Source organism: Macaca mulatta, chromosome 19, assembly GCF_049350105.2.
Source record: "Macaca mulatta isolate MMU2019108-1 chromosome 19, T2T-MMU8v2.0, whole genome shotgun sequence".
In the NCBI taxonomy this organism is placed as follows: domain Eukaryota; kingdom Metazoa; phylum Chordata; class Mammalia; order Primates; family Cercopithecidae; genus Macaca; species Macaca mulatta.
Window position 1 is genome coordinate 63743928 of NC_133424.1, and position 17864 is coordinate 63761791.

Sequence of the window (17864 nt, forward strand, 5' to 3'; positions counted from 1 at the left end):
CATGTAGACAGCCTTGAGCAGAAAGATGATGGATGGAAACTTTATTTTGGGGAGTCATGAAGATTTCTGAACAGGGAGTGACACAGACACCTGGTGCTGTGGCCGCTGGGCCTGCTCCTTTTTAGCCTTAGGAGAAATTGCCAGCAGAAACAGTTTATTAAAACCGCTAACCAGGCCAGGCATGGTGGTTCACGCCTGTAATCCCAGCACTTTGGGAGGCCGAGGTGGGCGGATCACGAGGTCAGGAGATCGAGACCATCCTGGCTAACATGGTGAAACCCTGTCTCTACTAAAAACTCAAAAAATTAGCTGGGCATGGCGGTGGGCGCCTGTAGTCCCAGCTACTTGGGAGGCTGAGGCAGGAGAATGACGTGAACCCAGGGGGCGAAGCTTGCAGTGAGCTGAGATCGCACCACTGCACTCCAGCCTGGATGACACAGCAAGACTCCGTCTCAAAAAAACAAACAAGCAAACAACAACAACAACAACAAAAAACAGCTAACCGAAGCCAGATACAAGGCATTTATTTACAATAATATACAGACTTTATGAAAAACTTTGTGTCAGGGTCTTTGTTAGCTGTTTTACAGCTGACAAAGCTGTATGTTAGCTGTATGCTTTCTTTGACCTTTCACAATAATCTGGTTAGATGGAAATTATTTCCCTGCCTTACAGAGCAGGGAGATAACGTGACTTGCTCAGTAACTGGCATAGATAGAGTTGAACTCAGTTCTCTTGGGCAGAAGTCCTGTGATCTGCCATATATACTAAGGAATTTATGTAGTCCATTGACAACAAAAATATTAATTAAAAAAAATTGGACACAGTGCTATGGGCTAAGTTGTTCGCTTCTAAAATTCATATGTTGAAAGTCTTAAATCTCAATATCTCAGAAGGTTACTGTATTTGGAGGGTCTTTAGATAGTTAATTTATTTAAATTAGGTCATAGAGAAGCCCTAATCCCATATGACTAGTGTCTTTATAAGAAGAGAAGATTAGGACATAAACACACTCAGAGGTAAGACCATGTGAAGACACAAGAGAGGCCTTAGAAGGAACCAACCCTGTTAACACCTTGTTCTCAGACCTCCAACATCTAAAACTGTAAGAAAAGAAAGTTCTGTGTTTACGTCACTCAGTCTGTGGTACGTTGCTGCGGCAGCCCTAGTAACCAACACACTGAGAGGTACCATGTTGTCTCCAATCAAGGTTATGGCTTTGGACAATTCCTCACTTGCGTATCTTGATTTCGGAGTATTCAGTGTTGGTGACCTCTGGTTCCTGAAGCTGCACCTTGTGGAAGCGTAAGAAAGCATAGTGGAGCTCCTGCTCATCTCCTGAGACGGGGTCAGCCTCAGCAGGGTGGTCTGAAACTATGCCTCTCTGGAACTGGTGCTGATGACCCTGAATGGAAGAAAAGAAAAGATTCAGGGCTGGACAATAGGTTCTCAAAGACAGCAGCCAAGGATCAGAAAAGGAGTAGAACTGATGCAACTTTATTATTTATCCATTCACGTATTATTTTATTTTATTTTATTTTTGAGACGGGGTTTCGCTCTGTTGTCCAGGCTGGAGTGCAGTGGCACGATCACGGCTCAGGCAGCCTCGAACACCTGGGTTCGAATGATCCTCCTGCTTCAGCCTCCCGTGTAGCTGGGACTACAGGCATGCACCACACCTGGCTAATCTTTGTAGAGATGGAGTTTCACCATGTTGCCCAGGCTGGTCTTGAACCCCTGGGCTCAGGGAATTCACCCACCTTGGCTTCCCAAAGTGCTGGGATTACAAGCATGAGTCACCACGTCCACTGCATTCATTTATTTTTAAATATTTAATAATTAAGATTGGCCAGCCCTTAGTGAGTGTTTACATTAATCAGTCATATTCTATTCTCAAAAAAATGCTTTGGAGTGGATTCCATGATGACATTCATCTTACAAACAGGAACACTGAGGCTAAGAGAGGCTCCACATATTGCCTAAAGACACACATCTACACACATGCACCACTGAGCAGGACTCAGAACCAGCTGATTGTGTGGGTCATGTGACATGTGCTATACGTTAAGCCATGAAGAAAGCAGACACGGTCCCAGATAGTAGGCAGTGTGGTTTCCTATGAGATGAAGTTAGTTAAAAACAGAAACAAAATCGCATTTTTAATTCATGATAGCAGATATTTTGAAATATAAAGCAGGGGCAGGAGCGGCGTATCTGGTTCCTAGACAGTTACTGGAGGACAGAGCAGAGACTGGGTCCTGCAGAACAGGCCACCGGACACCCTCTCCTATACCTTCTCTTTCCAACACCCCTGAAAACTTGAAAGTAAAGCATGGTAAAGAAATTATGTAATGATTCCCAACAAGGTGGGGATTTAACACACACTAGCTGTGTTGTCCCTCCAAATAAACCAAGAGGCAATACAAGAAATTATGGAATGAGCAAATAAGAAAAAGTGGGAAATCTCTGGGGAAACAAAATATTTTATACTGGGGGGTGTGTGTGTGTGTTTGTGTGTGTGTCTGTGTGTGTGTATGTGTGTTCAGGGAGGCATTGGTGACGGTGGGTGAATGGTTACAGAAATGAGATTTATATTCTGCTCATGTCTTTCCTCTATCATTGGGATAATATTTTCCTGCCTGCATTCTTGCTACACAAACCAGTGGCAAAGTCCGAAACTAAAGGTGTGAATTTCTGTAGGAGAAATGGCAGATCAGCACAAAAGTCCTACTGAATGAAGAAAAGAATAGGTGGAAATTGCCTCTCCCTGGCCTTCCCCTTGCCACCTTCTCCCATCCACACATCCCAGATTTTTGGAAGACAGTCTAGGTATTACCTCCCCTAGCACCAGTTTTTCCTGAGGGTCTGAACAACAGGAATTATGACTTGAATTATTCTTGGTCAGTTCTCATTCAGGCTATGGTAGAGTAACTGGCACCCTCCCAGCATAATTAGAAAACTATACATAGTATGTGACATAAGTGTTTTACAAGGCAAACAGGCAGCCCAGGACTGTAACATCTGAAAGAAAGGAAACCAATGAGGTGAGTCCCATGATCAAATGACAATTTCCAAACTGCAGTATATGGAGGATAAATCCAAGAGGAACCCAAGAATCAGGAAACTGTGGAGGCAGCAACTGCAGTTCAAGTGGGAATGGTGTGGGTGGAATTTGTAGAGCAGAGTACAGAGAGAAACAACTACACAGGGAAAGAACTCCAGAAAGTATGCATAGAGGTCCCCTTGAATCTTTGGCTGAATACTAAGCTGTGTGCACACAGTGAAAGGCTGAAAGCCTGGGTACATGCTGCTGGAGAAGGAATAGCTATGAGAAAGCTGGAATGAAGGCAAATAGAAAGTCACCCTACCAAAGCTTTTATAAAAATCTTTGAATGGGCCAAGACGATCCACTAATAAATTAACTGCATTTGAAAACAAAGCTCCACAATTTTTAAAGGAAGATTAAAATATCCAGATAATCAACAATATAACACAATGTCTAGTATGCCACCAAAATCGCTACCTATGCGAAGAAGCTGTGGAATGTAAGCAATGAAAAGTATATCGGTAAATAGAAACATATCGGCCGGGCACGGTGGCTCAAGCCTGTAATCACAGCACTTTGGGAGGCCGAGACGGGTGGATCACGAGGTCAGGAGATCAAGACCATCCTGGCTAACACGGTGAAACCCCATCTCTACTAAAAAACACAAAAATCTAGCCGGGCGAGGTGGCGGGCGCCTGTAGTCCCAGCTACTCTGGAGGCTGAGGCAGGAGAATGGCATAAACCCAGGAAGCGGAGCTTGCAGTGAGCTGAGATCCGGCCACTGCACTCCAGCCTGGGCGACAGAGCGAGACTCTGTCTCAAAAAATAAATAAATAAATAAAAAGGTAGTAATATTTTAAAACTACCAAAAAGGCAAAAAAGGGTGATAAATATAAAAGGACAAATATAAATGTAAAGCAAAGAGCAATCTGGTAGAATTAAACTGATCCAAATAAATAATCACATTAAATATAAATGGTCTGAACATTCCAGTTAAAAGGAAGATATTGGCAGACTTGATAAAATAGGTAGAATAAACGTTGTGATATCTGTAAGACAGACACAATACATATGACGGCACAAATGTATTAAAAGTAAAAGGAGAGAAAACACATAACAAATAAGCACTAATGTTAAGAACACTAGAGTGGCAATATTAAATCAGACAGTGTATTTTAGGAAAAGAAATATTACCAGAAATAAAGACATTTCATAATGATAAACAAGCCAATTCATTAAAAGATATAAAAATCCTAAGTGCATATGCAACCAATCACAGAGCATGATTTAACAAATAAATTGTAAAAGTAAGCAGACAGAAAATCACTAAGGATATAGAAAGCTTGAACACTAGTGTAAAATAACTTGACCTAATTGACATTTGTAGACTACTACATCCAGTATCTTCAGAAAACACATTCTTTGCAATTGCACATGTAACATTCACCATGGTAGACTGATATTTCATGTGCTTGTACTACCAGTGACTGAGATAAGAGTTTTTTAAAAATTGCCTATAGAGTGTGTACCACTCTAATGGAGAGGAGATAGAATAGCAAGTAGACATTAGCTCTCCAACTAGACTGTCCAGAAGGACACGTTGAGATTCATCAAGGAAGCAACATGACCCAGAACGCAGAGAAGAATGAGACAAGGTAGCTCTGTACCCAGGATTGGCATGGAGTCAAAGGAGGCTCCCCGCCGCAGGGAAACAGTGAATGCGTGACAGCCCGCAAGGACCCACACTTCTGCCATGGACCTTTGTAATCCTGGGCATGAGAGCTCCCCCTGAGGCCTCCAGACTGACATGGAGAGCTGTGTGGAGACTGGGCAGAGCCACTGCTCAGGCCCATGTGGAGTCCCAAGGGCCTTGGACCTATGAGCACCTGGGCACCAGTATCATAGCTCCACCACCAAGAGAGGCCAGGTTCTCTCACATGCCCTCAGGGTAGAGACCACATTTACGGGGCTGAGGAGCAGATGGTTTGCAGACCTCACCTCTGCTACAACTCGCTAGACAAAGTTCACTGGCCTGGGACCCCAGCACAGCCACCCCACTGCTGCCTGAGCACTTGGGCCAGTAGCAGCTCTCCATTTCTCTGGGACAGGGCTCCCAGGGGTGACAGACAAGCCTGCTGGGTTTTTTTTTTTTTTTTTGCCTCCACAGGTCCCACTCCTACTCCTCTGAGGCTGGAGAAGGAGAAAAGAGCATAAGGGCTATCACTGGCCCTGCTTTATGGAACACACTGGATCTGCTTTATGGAAAAGCAGCCAGACTGTTTCAGCGTGGGTCCCTGCCCCGTTATTCCTCACTGAGAAGGACCTCCTGACCTGGGCCCCCGGCACAGCTGCCCTACCCCCACTTGAGTTGGTGGCAGTTATGTGTTTCTCTGGGGAGGATATCCCTGGTTCAACCCACAGCCTCTTTGCCATTGCCACTGCAGTGGTACTGCCCTTGATGCCTTCAGGCTGGGAAAATAATAAAGACCTTGATCACTTTGCTGGCACCTCCAACACACTGCAACCACCATACAGAAAGGAGCCCAGACTCACTTCCCTGTGGGCCTCCTACTCCCCGCTCTTCACCAGGCAGGGCCTCTGGGGGGGCCTGCAGCACAGTGGCCCCACCCCTAGATGAAAGTTCCTATTGGCCGTGGCTCTCTGTCTTTCTGGGGTGGAGCTCTCAGAGCAGCTGGCAGCCTCTCTGCCATTGCTGCTGCAGCCATACTGCTCTCGCTGCTCTCAGGCTGGGGAAGGAACAAAGAGCCTGATTTATTTGGTGGAACCTCCAGCATGCCACAGCACTACAGAGAGGAGCCCAGTCTCTCTTCCCTGTGAGCCTCCAACCGTTACTCTTCACCGGGTAAGTCCACCTGCTTGGGCTCACAGCACAGTTGCCTCAACCAGGGGTGATTATTCCAATTGGCAGCAGCTCTGCATTCCTCTAGGATGAAGCCCCAGGAAACAAGGAAAAAGCCTTCTATCATTGGCACTTCCAAAGTCTCTGGCCCTGCTGCTCCAAGCTGGGGAGGAAACAAAATGCCTGGGCTCACCAAAGGGCTATAGTGTGCAGCCCAAGAGTGCCAAGTCAAGATCTGTAGCCAGCACTTGAGTGACAGAGGAGCCCACACTCTCAGAGCACTGGGAGGGAGCGTGGCTGCAAATGTGAGGAAATACAGAGGATTCATGTGGCTGAACAAGAGCCTACCTGCCAGCCATTATGCTTAAGCACCATCTGTTGGATCACATCCAAACTTCAACATCAAAAATACTTTGCTAATATACCCCACTGTGAAACTAAGGACAAGAATTTAGCAACAAATAAAGACCCTGCACAAAGCTTTGGCCTTCTGAAAACATCCAGAAACAAAGCCAACTGACTGTACTCAAATTATAGCACAATTAAGGGAACATGAGCCCACATAAATGAGAAAGAACAAGTGCAAGAACTCTGGCAAATCTAAAACCCAGAGTGTCTTCTTACCTCATAATGACCACACTAGTTCCCCAGCAAAAGTTCTTAACCAGGATGAAGTGGCTAAAATAACAGACAAAAAATTCAGAATCTGGATGACAATCAAGATTATTGAGATTCAGGAGAAAGTAGAAACCCATTCCAGGGAATCAAAGGAATCAGTAAAACAACTGAAGAGATAAAAGATGAAATAGCCATCTTAAGAAAGAACCAAACTGAGCTGATAGAGTTGAATAACTCACTATAAAAATTTCATAACACAATCAGAAGTATTAACAGCAGAATAAACCAAGCTGAGGAAAGAATATCAGAGCTCAAAGACTGGTTCTTCAAATTAACTCAGGCAGACAAAAATAAAGAACAAAGAATTTTAAAAATGAACAAAACCTCCAAAAAATGTGGGATTATGTAAAGAGACCAAATCTACAACTCATTGGCATCCCTGAAAGAGGAGAGAGAGCAAGCAACTTGAACAACATATTGGAGGATATTGTCCACAAAAATTTCCCCAGCCTCTCTAGAGAGGTCAGCATGCACATTCAGGAAATTCAGAGAACCTCGTTAAGATAATATATAAGACAATCATCCCCAAGACACACAGTCATCAGGTTCTCCAAGATCAATGCCAAAGAAAAAATATTACAGGCAGCTAGAGAGGAGAGACGAGTCACGTACAAAGATTATCCCATCAGGCTAATAAAGGACCTTTTAGCAGAAAGATTGCAAGCCAGAAGAGATTGGGGGGCCTATATTCAGGATCCTTAAATAAAAGAAATTCCTATCAAGAATTTCATACCCAACCAAACTAAGTTTCATAAGAGAAGGGAAATAAAATCCTTTTCGTCCCAAGCAAATGCGAAGGGAATTAATTACCACCATATGTGCTTTACAAGAGGTCCTTAAGATAGCGCCAAACATGAACACAAAAACATTTACCTACCACCACAAAAACACACTTAAGTACATAGATCATTGACACTATAGAGCAAATACAAAAATCAAGTCTGCATAACAACAAGCTAACAACATGATGTCAGGACCTAATCCTCACATATCAATATTAACCCTGAACATAAGTGAGCTAAATACCCAAATTAAAAGGCATAGAGTGGCAAGTTGGATAAAGAAGCAAGACCCAACTGTATTTTATCTTCAACAGACCCATCTCACATGCAATTACACCTATAGTTTCAAAGCAGAGAGATGGAGACAGATCTATCAAGCAAATGGAAAGCAGGGGTTGCTATTCTTATTTCATACAAAACATATTTTAAAACAACAATGATCAAAAAGGACAAAGAAGGGAATTACATAATGATAGAGGGTTCAATTCAAGAAGACGACTCAACTCTCATAAGTATATATGTATCAACACTGGAGCACCCAGATTCATAAAGCAAGTTCTTAGAGACTTACAAAGAAATTCAGATAACCACACAATAACAGTGGGAAACTTCAACACACCCCTGATGTATTGAACAGATCATCCAGGCATAATACTAACAAAGATATTCAGGACTTAAACTTGACACTTGAGCAAATGGATCTAACAGACATCTGCACAACCCTCCACTAAACAAAGTCAGAATACACATTCTCCTCATCAGCACATGGCACATACTATAAAATTGACCACATGCTTGACCGTAAAGCAAGTCTCAACAAATTTAAAAAAAAGAAGAAAACAAATCATAGCAACTACACTCTCAGCCCACAGCACAATAAAAATGGAAATCAATACCAAGAAGATCTCTCAAAACCATACGACTAAATGGAAATGAAATAATCTGCCACTGAATGACTTTTGAGTAAACAATGAAATTAAGGCAGAAATCAAGAAATTGTTTGAAATAAATGAAAACAAAGATACAACATATCAGAATCTTTGGAACACAACTAAAGCAGTGTTAAGAGGAAAGTTTTCAGCACTAAATGCCCAAGTGAAATGGTTATATATATCTAACCAATTAGCAACCTAACATCACATCTAGAGGAACTTGAAAAACAAGAGCAAACCAACCCCAAAGCTAGCAGAAGTAAAGAAGTAACCAAAATTAGAGCTGAACTGAACAAAATGGAGGTGAGAAAAAACATACAAAAGACTTTTTCAAAACCAAAAGTTGGTTTTCTGAAAGAATAAATAAGACTGATAGACCACTATCTGGATAATAAAAAAGGAAGAATAACCAAATATACACAATCAGAAATAATGAAGGGGACATTACCACCAATCTCACAAAAATACAAAAGAAGAAAAAACCCTCAGAAACTATTATGAACTCCTCTATGCCCACAAACTAGAAAATCTAGAAGAAATGAACAAATTCCTGGAAACATATTATAAAACCTCCCAAGATTAAACCGGGAAGAAATTGAAACCCCAAACAGTTAAGTAATGAGTACTGAAATTGAATCAGTGGTAGGAAAACCCACCAATCAGAAGAAGTCCTGAACCATATGGATTCACAGCTGAATGCTACCAGATGTATAAAGAAGAGCTGGTACCAGTCCTACTAAAACTATTTCAAAAAATCAGGAAGGAAAGACTCCTCCCTAACTAATTTTATGAGGCCAGCATCATTCTGATACTAAAAATCTGGCAGAAACACAATGAAAAAAGAAAACTTCAGGACAATAGCCCTAATGAACATACATGCAAAAATCCTCAACAAAATACTAGCAAACCAATTCCAGCAGCACATCAAAAAGCTAATCCACCACAATCAAGTATGTTTTATTCCTGGGATTAAAGATTGGTTCAACATTTGCAAATCAATAAATATGATGTATCACATAAACAGAACTAAAATAAAAACCACATGATCATCTCAATAGATGCAGAGAAGGCTCTTGATAGAATTCAATATCCCTCCATGTTAAAAACCTTGAACAAGCTAAGCATCAAAGGTACATACCTCAAAATGATAAGAGCCATCTATGACAAAACCACAGCCAACATCATACTAAATGGGCAAAAGCTGGAAGAACTAGAACAATACAAGATGCCCTCTCTCACCATTCCTCTTGAACACAGTACTGGAAGTCCTAGCCAGAGCAATAATGTGAGAGAAAGAAAAGACATCCAAATGGGAAGAGAGGAAGTCAAACTATCTCTGCAGAAGATGTGATTCTATATCTAGAAAATTCCATAGTCTTTGCTCAAAGGTTCCTAGATCTGATAAACAACTTCAGAAAAGTTTCAGGATACAAAATCAGTGTACAAAACCCAGCAGCATTTCTATACACCAGTAACATCAAAGATGAGAACCACATCAAGAATGCAATCCCATCACAATAGCTACAAAAGAATAAAATGCCTGAAATAGAGCTAACCAACCACAGAGGTGAAAGATCTCTAAAAAGAGAATTACAAAACACTGCTGAAGGAAGTCAGAGACAACACAAATGGAAAAACATTCCATGCTCATGGATAGGAAGAATTGATATTATTAAAATGACCATACTGTCCAAAGCAATTTACAGATTCAATGCTATTCCTATTGAACTATCAATGACATTTTTCACAGAACTAATAAAAACCACTCTAAAATTCATTTGGAATAAAAAAAGAACATGAATAGCCAAAGCAACCCCAAACAAAAAAAACAAACCCGGAAGCATCATATTACCTGATTTCAAACAATGCTACAAGGCTATATAGCATCAAACAATGCTACAAGGCTATAGTATATCAAACAGCAAGATATTTGTACAGAAAGACACATAGAACAATGGAACAGTTTAGAGAACCCAGAAATAATGCCGCAAACTTACAACTATCTGATCTTTGACAAAGCTGACAATAACAAGCAGTGAGGAAAGGACTTCCTATTCAATAAATGGTGCGGGATAATTAGCTGGTCATATGCAGAAGATCAAAACTGTACTTCCAGCTTTCACCATGTAAAAAAAAAAAACCCAAGATGAATTAAAACCTTAGATGTAACATGTAAAATATTAAAAACTCTAGAAGAAAATCAAGGAAACACCATTCTGGACATTGGCCCTGGGAAAGATTTCATGGCCAAGACTCCAAAAGCAGTTTCCACAAAAACAAAAATTGACAAATGGGACCTAATTAAACTAAAGATCAGGGTTAAGAGGAAAGCTTCTTCCATACAGCAAAAGAAATTATCAGCAGAGTAAAAAGACAACCTACAGAATGGGAGAAAATATTTACAAACTACAAACATCTAACAAACTTCTAATATCTGGAGTCTATAAGGAGTTTAAACAAATTAACGAGCAAAAAACAAACAACTCCTTTAAAAAGTGGCAAAGGATATGAACAGACACTTCTCAAAAGAAGACTTCTGTACGGCCAACAAGTAAAAAAAGAAATGTTCAATATCACTAATCATTAGGGAAATGCAAATCAAAACCACAGTGAAATACCACCTCACGCAAGTCAGAATGGCTATTACTAAAAAAAGTGAAAAAATAACAGATGTTGGCAAGGTTTTAGAGAAAAAGGAACACTTATACACTGCTAGTGGGAATGTAAGTTAGTTGAGCCACTGTGGAAAACAGTCTGGAGATTTCTCAAAGACCTTAAAGTAGAATTACCCTTCAACCCAGCAATCCCATTATTGGGTATATACCCAAAGGAATATAAATTATTCTATCTTAAAAACACATGCATGCATTTGTTCATTGCAGCACTATTCACAATAGCAAAGACATAGAATCAACCTAGATACCCATCGATGGTGGGCTGGATAAAGAAAATGTGGTACATAGACACCATGGAATACTATGCAGCCATAAAAAAGAATGAGATCATGTCCTTTCCAGCAACATGGATGGAGCTGGAGACCATTATCCTAAGCAAATTAACACAGGAACAGAAAACTAAATACTGTATGTTCTCATTTAAATGCGGGAGTTAAACATTGAGCACACATAGACACAAAGAAGGAAACAATAGACACTAGGACCTACTTGAGGGTGGAGAGTGGGAGGAGGGTGAGAATTGAAAAACAACCTATTGGGTGTTATGCTGATTACCTGGGTGACAAAATTATCTGTACAGCAAACTCCCATAACATGCAAATCAACTATAACCGTGGATGTATCTATTTCCCCTTGCAGCTCTGTTGGTTTTTGTTCGTTTATTTTGATAAATAATGCTCTGTTATTGAGTGCATATACATTTAATATATTTATATATTTAATGAAGTGATAGAAGCCAGTTACATAGAGTAAGTATTGTGTGATTCCATTTTCATGAAGTTCCAGAATGGACAAAACTAATAGATAGTGATAGGGGTCATAAAAGTGATTGCTGGAAATGAGACATTGACTGGGAAAGAAAATGAGACAACTTGGAGGGATGATGAAAAGATTCCCTATCTTAAGTAGGGACATGGTTACAGTGTGTGTACATTTGCCCAAACTAATTTAACTGGATGCTTAAAATGTGTGCTTTCTATTATTTGTAAAGTATGCCTCCTCCATAATATCATAAAGTTGACATTAAGTAAACACTGTAGTTGATGTGAAAAATGCAATGTAATGGTGATGAGCAGTAATGACTTTGGGTTGATTTGGACTGTCTACTATAGGGCTTGTATCTACCACATTCCTTGTACTTAATGCACCTGGCACAGACTAAGTTTTGTTCATTTCTTTTTCTCAATAATCAATGCCATAAGAAAAGGCTAATATTCCAGGAAATATGATAATCTGATATATGAGGAGCATAAATACCTCCAACAAATTAACTGGAGTACATATTTCATCAGAACTATTAGATTCAGTTCCACATGTGACTATTTTAAATTATTGACATCAATACTTTTTAAATTATTACTGAATCAAAACTTTAAAATAGTCACATGTGGAACTGCACGGAATGTCAGGTATTAATGAAGAAATGCCTCAGGGTCCTTACATAGGGCAGCATTCAAAAGGGATAATGCTGAGTGGAAATTAAGGTCTCTGTCACTCACCCTGGAGCCTGAGACCATGACGGGGTTCATATCATCCATGTTTTGCACTGGCTGGGCTGCTTTCTTCCTTCTGGTCTTCACTCTGAGGGAACAGCACCAAGCCTTTCAGTCTGGTTATTTGGAGCCTCTTTCCCCAAAAAAGAACCATCTCCCCACTCCCTATGGAGAGTACAGAAGTAATGAAGAGGTCCAGGTGATCCCACAAGCCCAAGAGTTGAACCATGGTTTCAAAGAGACCTCATGCTTGGCTCAGCTGGTCAACGGGGTAATTCACACCACCACTACCCTCCCTTTCCTCAGTCTCGACTTTCCCAAGCACCCCATTTTCCTTCACTTGGGTTTTCTGAGATTCTGCCACCTGTGTGCCCTTCCCACATCACGTCTTTCTGTGCCTCCCTGGAGCCCAGTCTCACCTGAAGATGAAGCCAACACAGAGGAAAACCAGGGCTGTGGTGCCAGCTCCCCAGACTGCTCCCAGGACACCACCAACCCCGCCTTCTGGTTTCCCTATAATTGGATTTTTGAGTGAACTCCAGTTCCAATTCCAGTACATCCTCCCAACAGCCATTCCTCTCCACCTTCCACTAATGTGACCACCCCCAATCCAGGACTCAGTCACTCACCATTTCACTGCCCTGTGAACCCGGAACCAGCCTCTTCTCTCTCCATGACTCCCCCTTCCCCCAACTGCAAGACTGAGGACGTTGTGTCCCCAGCCACTCTGGTCTGGGCCTTGGAAACGTCTTCTCCAAGCTTCAATTCTCTGGAGCAGTTAGGGTTAAATTATGTCTCCCCACAATTCCTATTCTAACCCCCAGCACCTGAAAGCATGACCTGATTTGGAGAAGGGTCATAGCTGATGTAATTAGTTATAATGAGGTCATCCTGGATCAGGGTGAGCCCTAATCCAATATGACTACTGTCCTTATAAAAAGGGGAAAATGTGGGCTGAGTGCAGTGATTCACACCTGTAATTCCATCACTTTGGAAGGCCAAGGCAGGCAGATCATGAGGTCAGGAGATTGAGACCATCCTGGCCAACATGGTGAAACCTGTCTCTACTCAAAATATAAAAATTAGCTGGGCATGGTGGTGAGCACCTGTAGTCCCAGCTACTCGAGAGGCTGAGGCAGGAGAATCGCTTGAACCTGGGAGGTGGAGGTTGCATATGTCAGATTATCACGTTGCAGTGAGCCAAGATCGCACTATTGCATTCCAGCCTAGCAACAGAGTGAGACTTCCTCTCAAAAAAAAAAAAAAAAAAAAAAAAAAAGGAAAATGTGGACACAGACGCACATGTGGACGCAGACACCACCATGTGAAGATTAAGTCAGAGGTCAAGGCAATGCTCCTTCAAACCAAGGAACGCCAAAGACTCCCAGGAAACCACCAGAAGCCAGGGAAGGAGCATGGAAGAGATTCTCCCTCACAGCCTCAAAAGGAACCAACTCTAACACCATGCATGATCTTGGACTTCTGACCTTGAGAACCGTGAGACAATACATCCCTATTGTTTAAGTCATGCACTTTGAAATACTTTGTTATGGCAGCCCTAGCAAACTCATACAAGAACCCAGGCTTCTCTTCCCCCAGCTGTCACCTCTTAGCAGACTCCTGACCTGGCAGCAGCTGAGACAGAGCTGCTCTGGGATGTTCTGGGCCTCAAAGCTGAGCCTGATACTTGAACTGAATCCCTGGCAGAGGCTCAGGGAGCTGTTGGCCAAGGGACTGGCTGGCTAGGGATGACTGTGAAAGAGCCATGGCTGCTGTTCCCATTCCTCCAGCATCCCCTCCCCAAGCTTCCAGTGCAGGGAGGAGCTGCTGCAGTGTGGACTCTAAGCCTCCCAGAGGCAGGAGGGTCCCAGCAGTTGTGAGGGGTCTGGGGAGGGAGGACAGGACTTAGCAGGGGCCTCTTCTCTGAATACTATGGAGTTCTCGCCCAGCTGCCCACACTCTCGCGCACCTCCCCACACTCACACTGCACAAAGAGACTCAGAGAGATTTGCAGGGAGCCCAGAGGGTGCTGAGCGCGGCAGGTGAAACCTCCTTCTTCTGCAGACCCTACTTGCGACAGCTCCAGGACCCCGGTATTGGAGATGGGTGTGGCGTTCAGGGCAGGGAAGCCCTGGAACCAGCTCAGGTGCGCAGGGGGGTTGCCGTCAGCATCACAGAGCAGCCGCAGAGCCTGGCCCTCCAGGACGAGGAGGGACGAGGTGTTTTGCAGGATTTTGAGGGCTTTGGGGAGAGAGGTGCAGAGAGTGAGAGATGGGGTGTAGGGGCAAGGCACTGGTGTCCCTCTCCTCCTGTGGGGTCCCCACTAGCTCTGAGGAGGAGACTAGTAAAGTGGGGGCCTCAGGTCTTCAGAAGAGCCCAGACCATTTCCCTGGAGCAGCCCAGGTTGCCCTGCAGAGAGTGGAGCAGGGGCTGGGGACAGCGTCGTGGCAAACAAGTGCCATTCCTGGACCACGGAGATGCCTGCGGCAGTAGGAAAACAAGCAGCGTCAGAGAGAAGGGGGAGTGCGAGGGGTGCGGCAGCTCCTGTGGATGAGGTGACAAAGGCTGGGGGTGAGCAAAGATTCAGTTCAGGGCTTTGAAGGCTATGGAGGCCTTAGTCCTGGCTTCTCATATTGATCCTTGTTAGTCCCCACTCTGCTTCCATCCAGCCCTGGAGGGAACAGGACAGGCTGGTTCCTACCTGTGCTGTTTCCTTGGAAGATGCTGACTGTCACTTTCTGTGGAGCATCTGGGGTGGAAAGAGGTGGCAGCCTCAACATCCCTGAAGAGGAACGGTAGGCATGGGGCCTTCCCCTCAGGAGCCATGAAAACAGGGAAGGGAGCTGTCCTCTTTGGCGACCAGGTCCCCAACTTTAAGCTCTGGCTCAGCCCTGCCCTGTCCCCCACACCCTCAGGGACCCGGGGGTCCTGGCCCAGCACTCACAGGAGACATTGAGCTGGATGGTTCTCTCCATGATCACACCGACTCCAGGGTACATCACCTGACAGGTGAGGCTGGTGCTGTGGTCCTGGGGCCGTGGGGTGATCGTGAGCACCGAGGACTGGGTGGTCCTGGGGCCCAGGGAGGTGGGGGCAGCTGACATCCAGGAGAAGATGGGGGGCGTCCCCTGCTCACAGGCCCAGGGCACAGAGCAGGTCAGGGTCCTGGAACAGCCGGACTCCAGGGTCCCTGGGATGGAGATGCTGGGCCTGTGGGTCAGGTCTGGTGAGGAGATGGGGACGCAGGATCAGGACCGGGGTATGAGGTTTCACCCAGAGGGAAGCCCAGTCTCTGCTTCAGCTCCTCCCCTGAGCCCAACAAGCTTAATTCTACCCACCTCCCAGGACGGGAGTCCTGTCCCAGCCCTGCCCTACAGCCCCCATGATCTTCCCCTGATGGCCAGTCCTGGAGCTGGTTCCTTACCCATCACACACACAGAGAGCTTGGAAGATACATAAGATGTATAACCAAAATTTGGCCATTTCTGCTTCAACTGAAAGAAGTATACAGCAGTGTCCCTCCTCCGGGCATCTCTGATGCTCAGGGAGCAGTTCTTACGGCTGAGATCCCAGAGGAGGTGGAATCGGCCCCGGGTCTCCTCTTGCACTTCTTCATGTGGGTCATTTGTGGCCACTGGAACATCAGCCCCTTCCAAGTACCAGTAGCCATAATAACTGTACCAGGGTGAATAGATAGTGGGCAATCTGCAGGGTAGGAGGACACACAGACCCTCCTGCACCGTCAACGACTCTGGTCCCTCCAGCCGGAATCTCTGCTCCTGAGCCAGGGCCCCTATGGAGGCATGATGGTCAGCTCGGCCCAGCCCCACGGCCCCTCTCCCCCGGCCCACTCACCTGCCCACAGCAGGAGCAGCAGCAGCGGTAGCATCTCTGAGGCGAGGCTTCCTGGGCTCCCTGCGTGAGCAGAGAATGGGAAGGGAGTGGAGGGGAAGGACTGCGGGGAGGAACGGGTGGCTGGGGAGGAGCGCGTGATCTTGGCGATTCACAGAAGAGGAAGCCACAGAAGCCACAGGCCGTCGGAGCTCCACTCCCTCTGCACAGAGCAGACAGAAACCTTGCGACCCAGAGACCACAGAGACCTGCTCAGATGAGAGCAGAGGAGCAGAGACTGTGTCCCGCCTCCCACCTCGGGGCTTCCTGCAAGCACCAGAGCCTGGACCAGGGCCTCCGGGGGCATCTGAGGAATGGGGCACCCGTGTCTAAGGCCCTCCTACTCTGAGGTGCTTTTCTGTGCCCCACTGTTTACACCTGGGAGCTGGTCACTGCTGGCCTCAGAGAGTCACAGCCTCATCACAAGCCATGAGAAAGTCAGTCCTGCAGGATATAGGATTCTGTAGGGTCTGTGGGAGTGTTTGGGGCAGTGAAAGGAAGAAGGGTCCCAGGTGCAGTGTGGGTGGTAGCCCCTCATTCATTCACTCATTCATTCATTCACAGAGTGAACATCTGTATGTAGACGGGGCTGGAGAAGAGATGCCAGGGACCTGGTCTCTACCCTTGAGATGATCCCCATGCATAGCCTCCCATCCTCAGCACACACACACGTCGTCTGGCTTTAGAGCTGTGGACACTGGTGAGTTTGCCGTGTGTCACAGTAGAATGCTGGATATTTTTTAAAACGTGAGTATGGAGGTTTTTCCTTGACAGCTAGTATGCTTACAAAATTTCAATGACATCTCCAAAATAAGAACCACGCAGCACTTCATGTAAACCAAAAGGGAGGACACATATTTTGTGAATTGCAGTGCAGAAGAAACTTCTTTGGAATTAATGTTGCCACTCAGTGCATTGTGGACTGGAGAAGTTGTTTTTTTAGGTCCTCATCATAGAGATTAGCAATTTCTTTCCTGTAAAAAATCTGCTTCTCACAGTTAAAGGTGGCACAAAAGACATATTTCTGGACAACATGAGTGGAATATCCAGAGAAAATTAAAATTTTAGATCTAGTTCACACGGTTTTCCATTTTCCTCTGTGCAGTATGCATCTGGCAAATCTTTAATACCTATGAGGTATTAGAATTTGCCACCATATATTTGTAATGTTTTTTATTTCTACAAACTTAAGGAGTAAATGTAAAATTTTGTTGCATGTATATAATGCATAGTGATTATGTCAGGATATTTAGAGTGTCCGTCACCTGAGTGTAATACATTCTTGTGAACTAAAATCACACTATTCTGCTTCCTAACACTGAATTTATTCCTTCTAACTCTATGTTTGTACCACTTCACTCACTTCTCTTCATCTTCCCTCCTCCCCTTATCTGACCCTTTCCAGTCTCTGTTGTCTGTCTTTCTACTGTCTACCTCCATGTGATAATACTTTTCTAGCTCCCACATGTAAGTGAGAACACGCAATATTTATCTTTTTGTGTCTGGC

The 17864-nt window shown here is 44.3% G+C and overlaps 1 protein-coding gene across 4 annotated transcripts; it reads right to left on the reverse strand.

Moving 5' to 3' along the window:
* Nucleotides 1-510: 510 nt before the first annotated feature.
* On the reverse strand, nt 511-17465 carry SIGLEC6 (sialic acid binding Ig like lectin 6). 4 transcript variants are annotated; one of them, XM_077981129.1, is made up of 8 exons: nt 16322-17465; nt 16026-16259; nt 15411-15689; nt 15168-15248; nt 14450-14707; nt 12886-12979; nt 12473-12554; nt 511-1405 (listed from the first exon to the last, which is right to left on the reverse strand). In XM_077981129.1, the coding sequence occupies exons 1-8, from the start codon at nt 16353-16355 to the stop codon at nt 1232-1234; spliced, it is 1236 nt and encodes a 411-aa protein (XP_077837255.1). In that variant the 5' UTR covers nt 16356-17465; the 3' UTR covers nt 511-1231. The 4 variants fall into 4 exon arrangements, with proteins under 4 accessions (XP_077837255.1, XP_077837253.1, XP_014980195.3 ...); XM_077981127.1 differs by having other exon boundaries at nt 15891-16259; nt 16322-17463; XM_015124709.3 differs by having other exon boundaries at nt 15168-15215; nt 15891-16259; nt 16322-17458.
* Nucleotides 17466-17864: the final 399 nt, after the last annotated feature.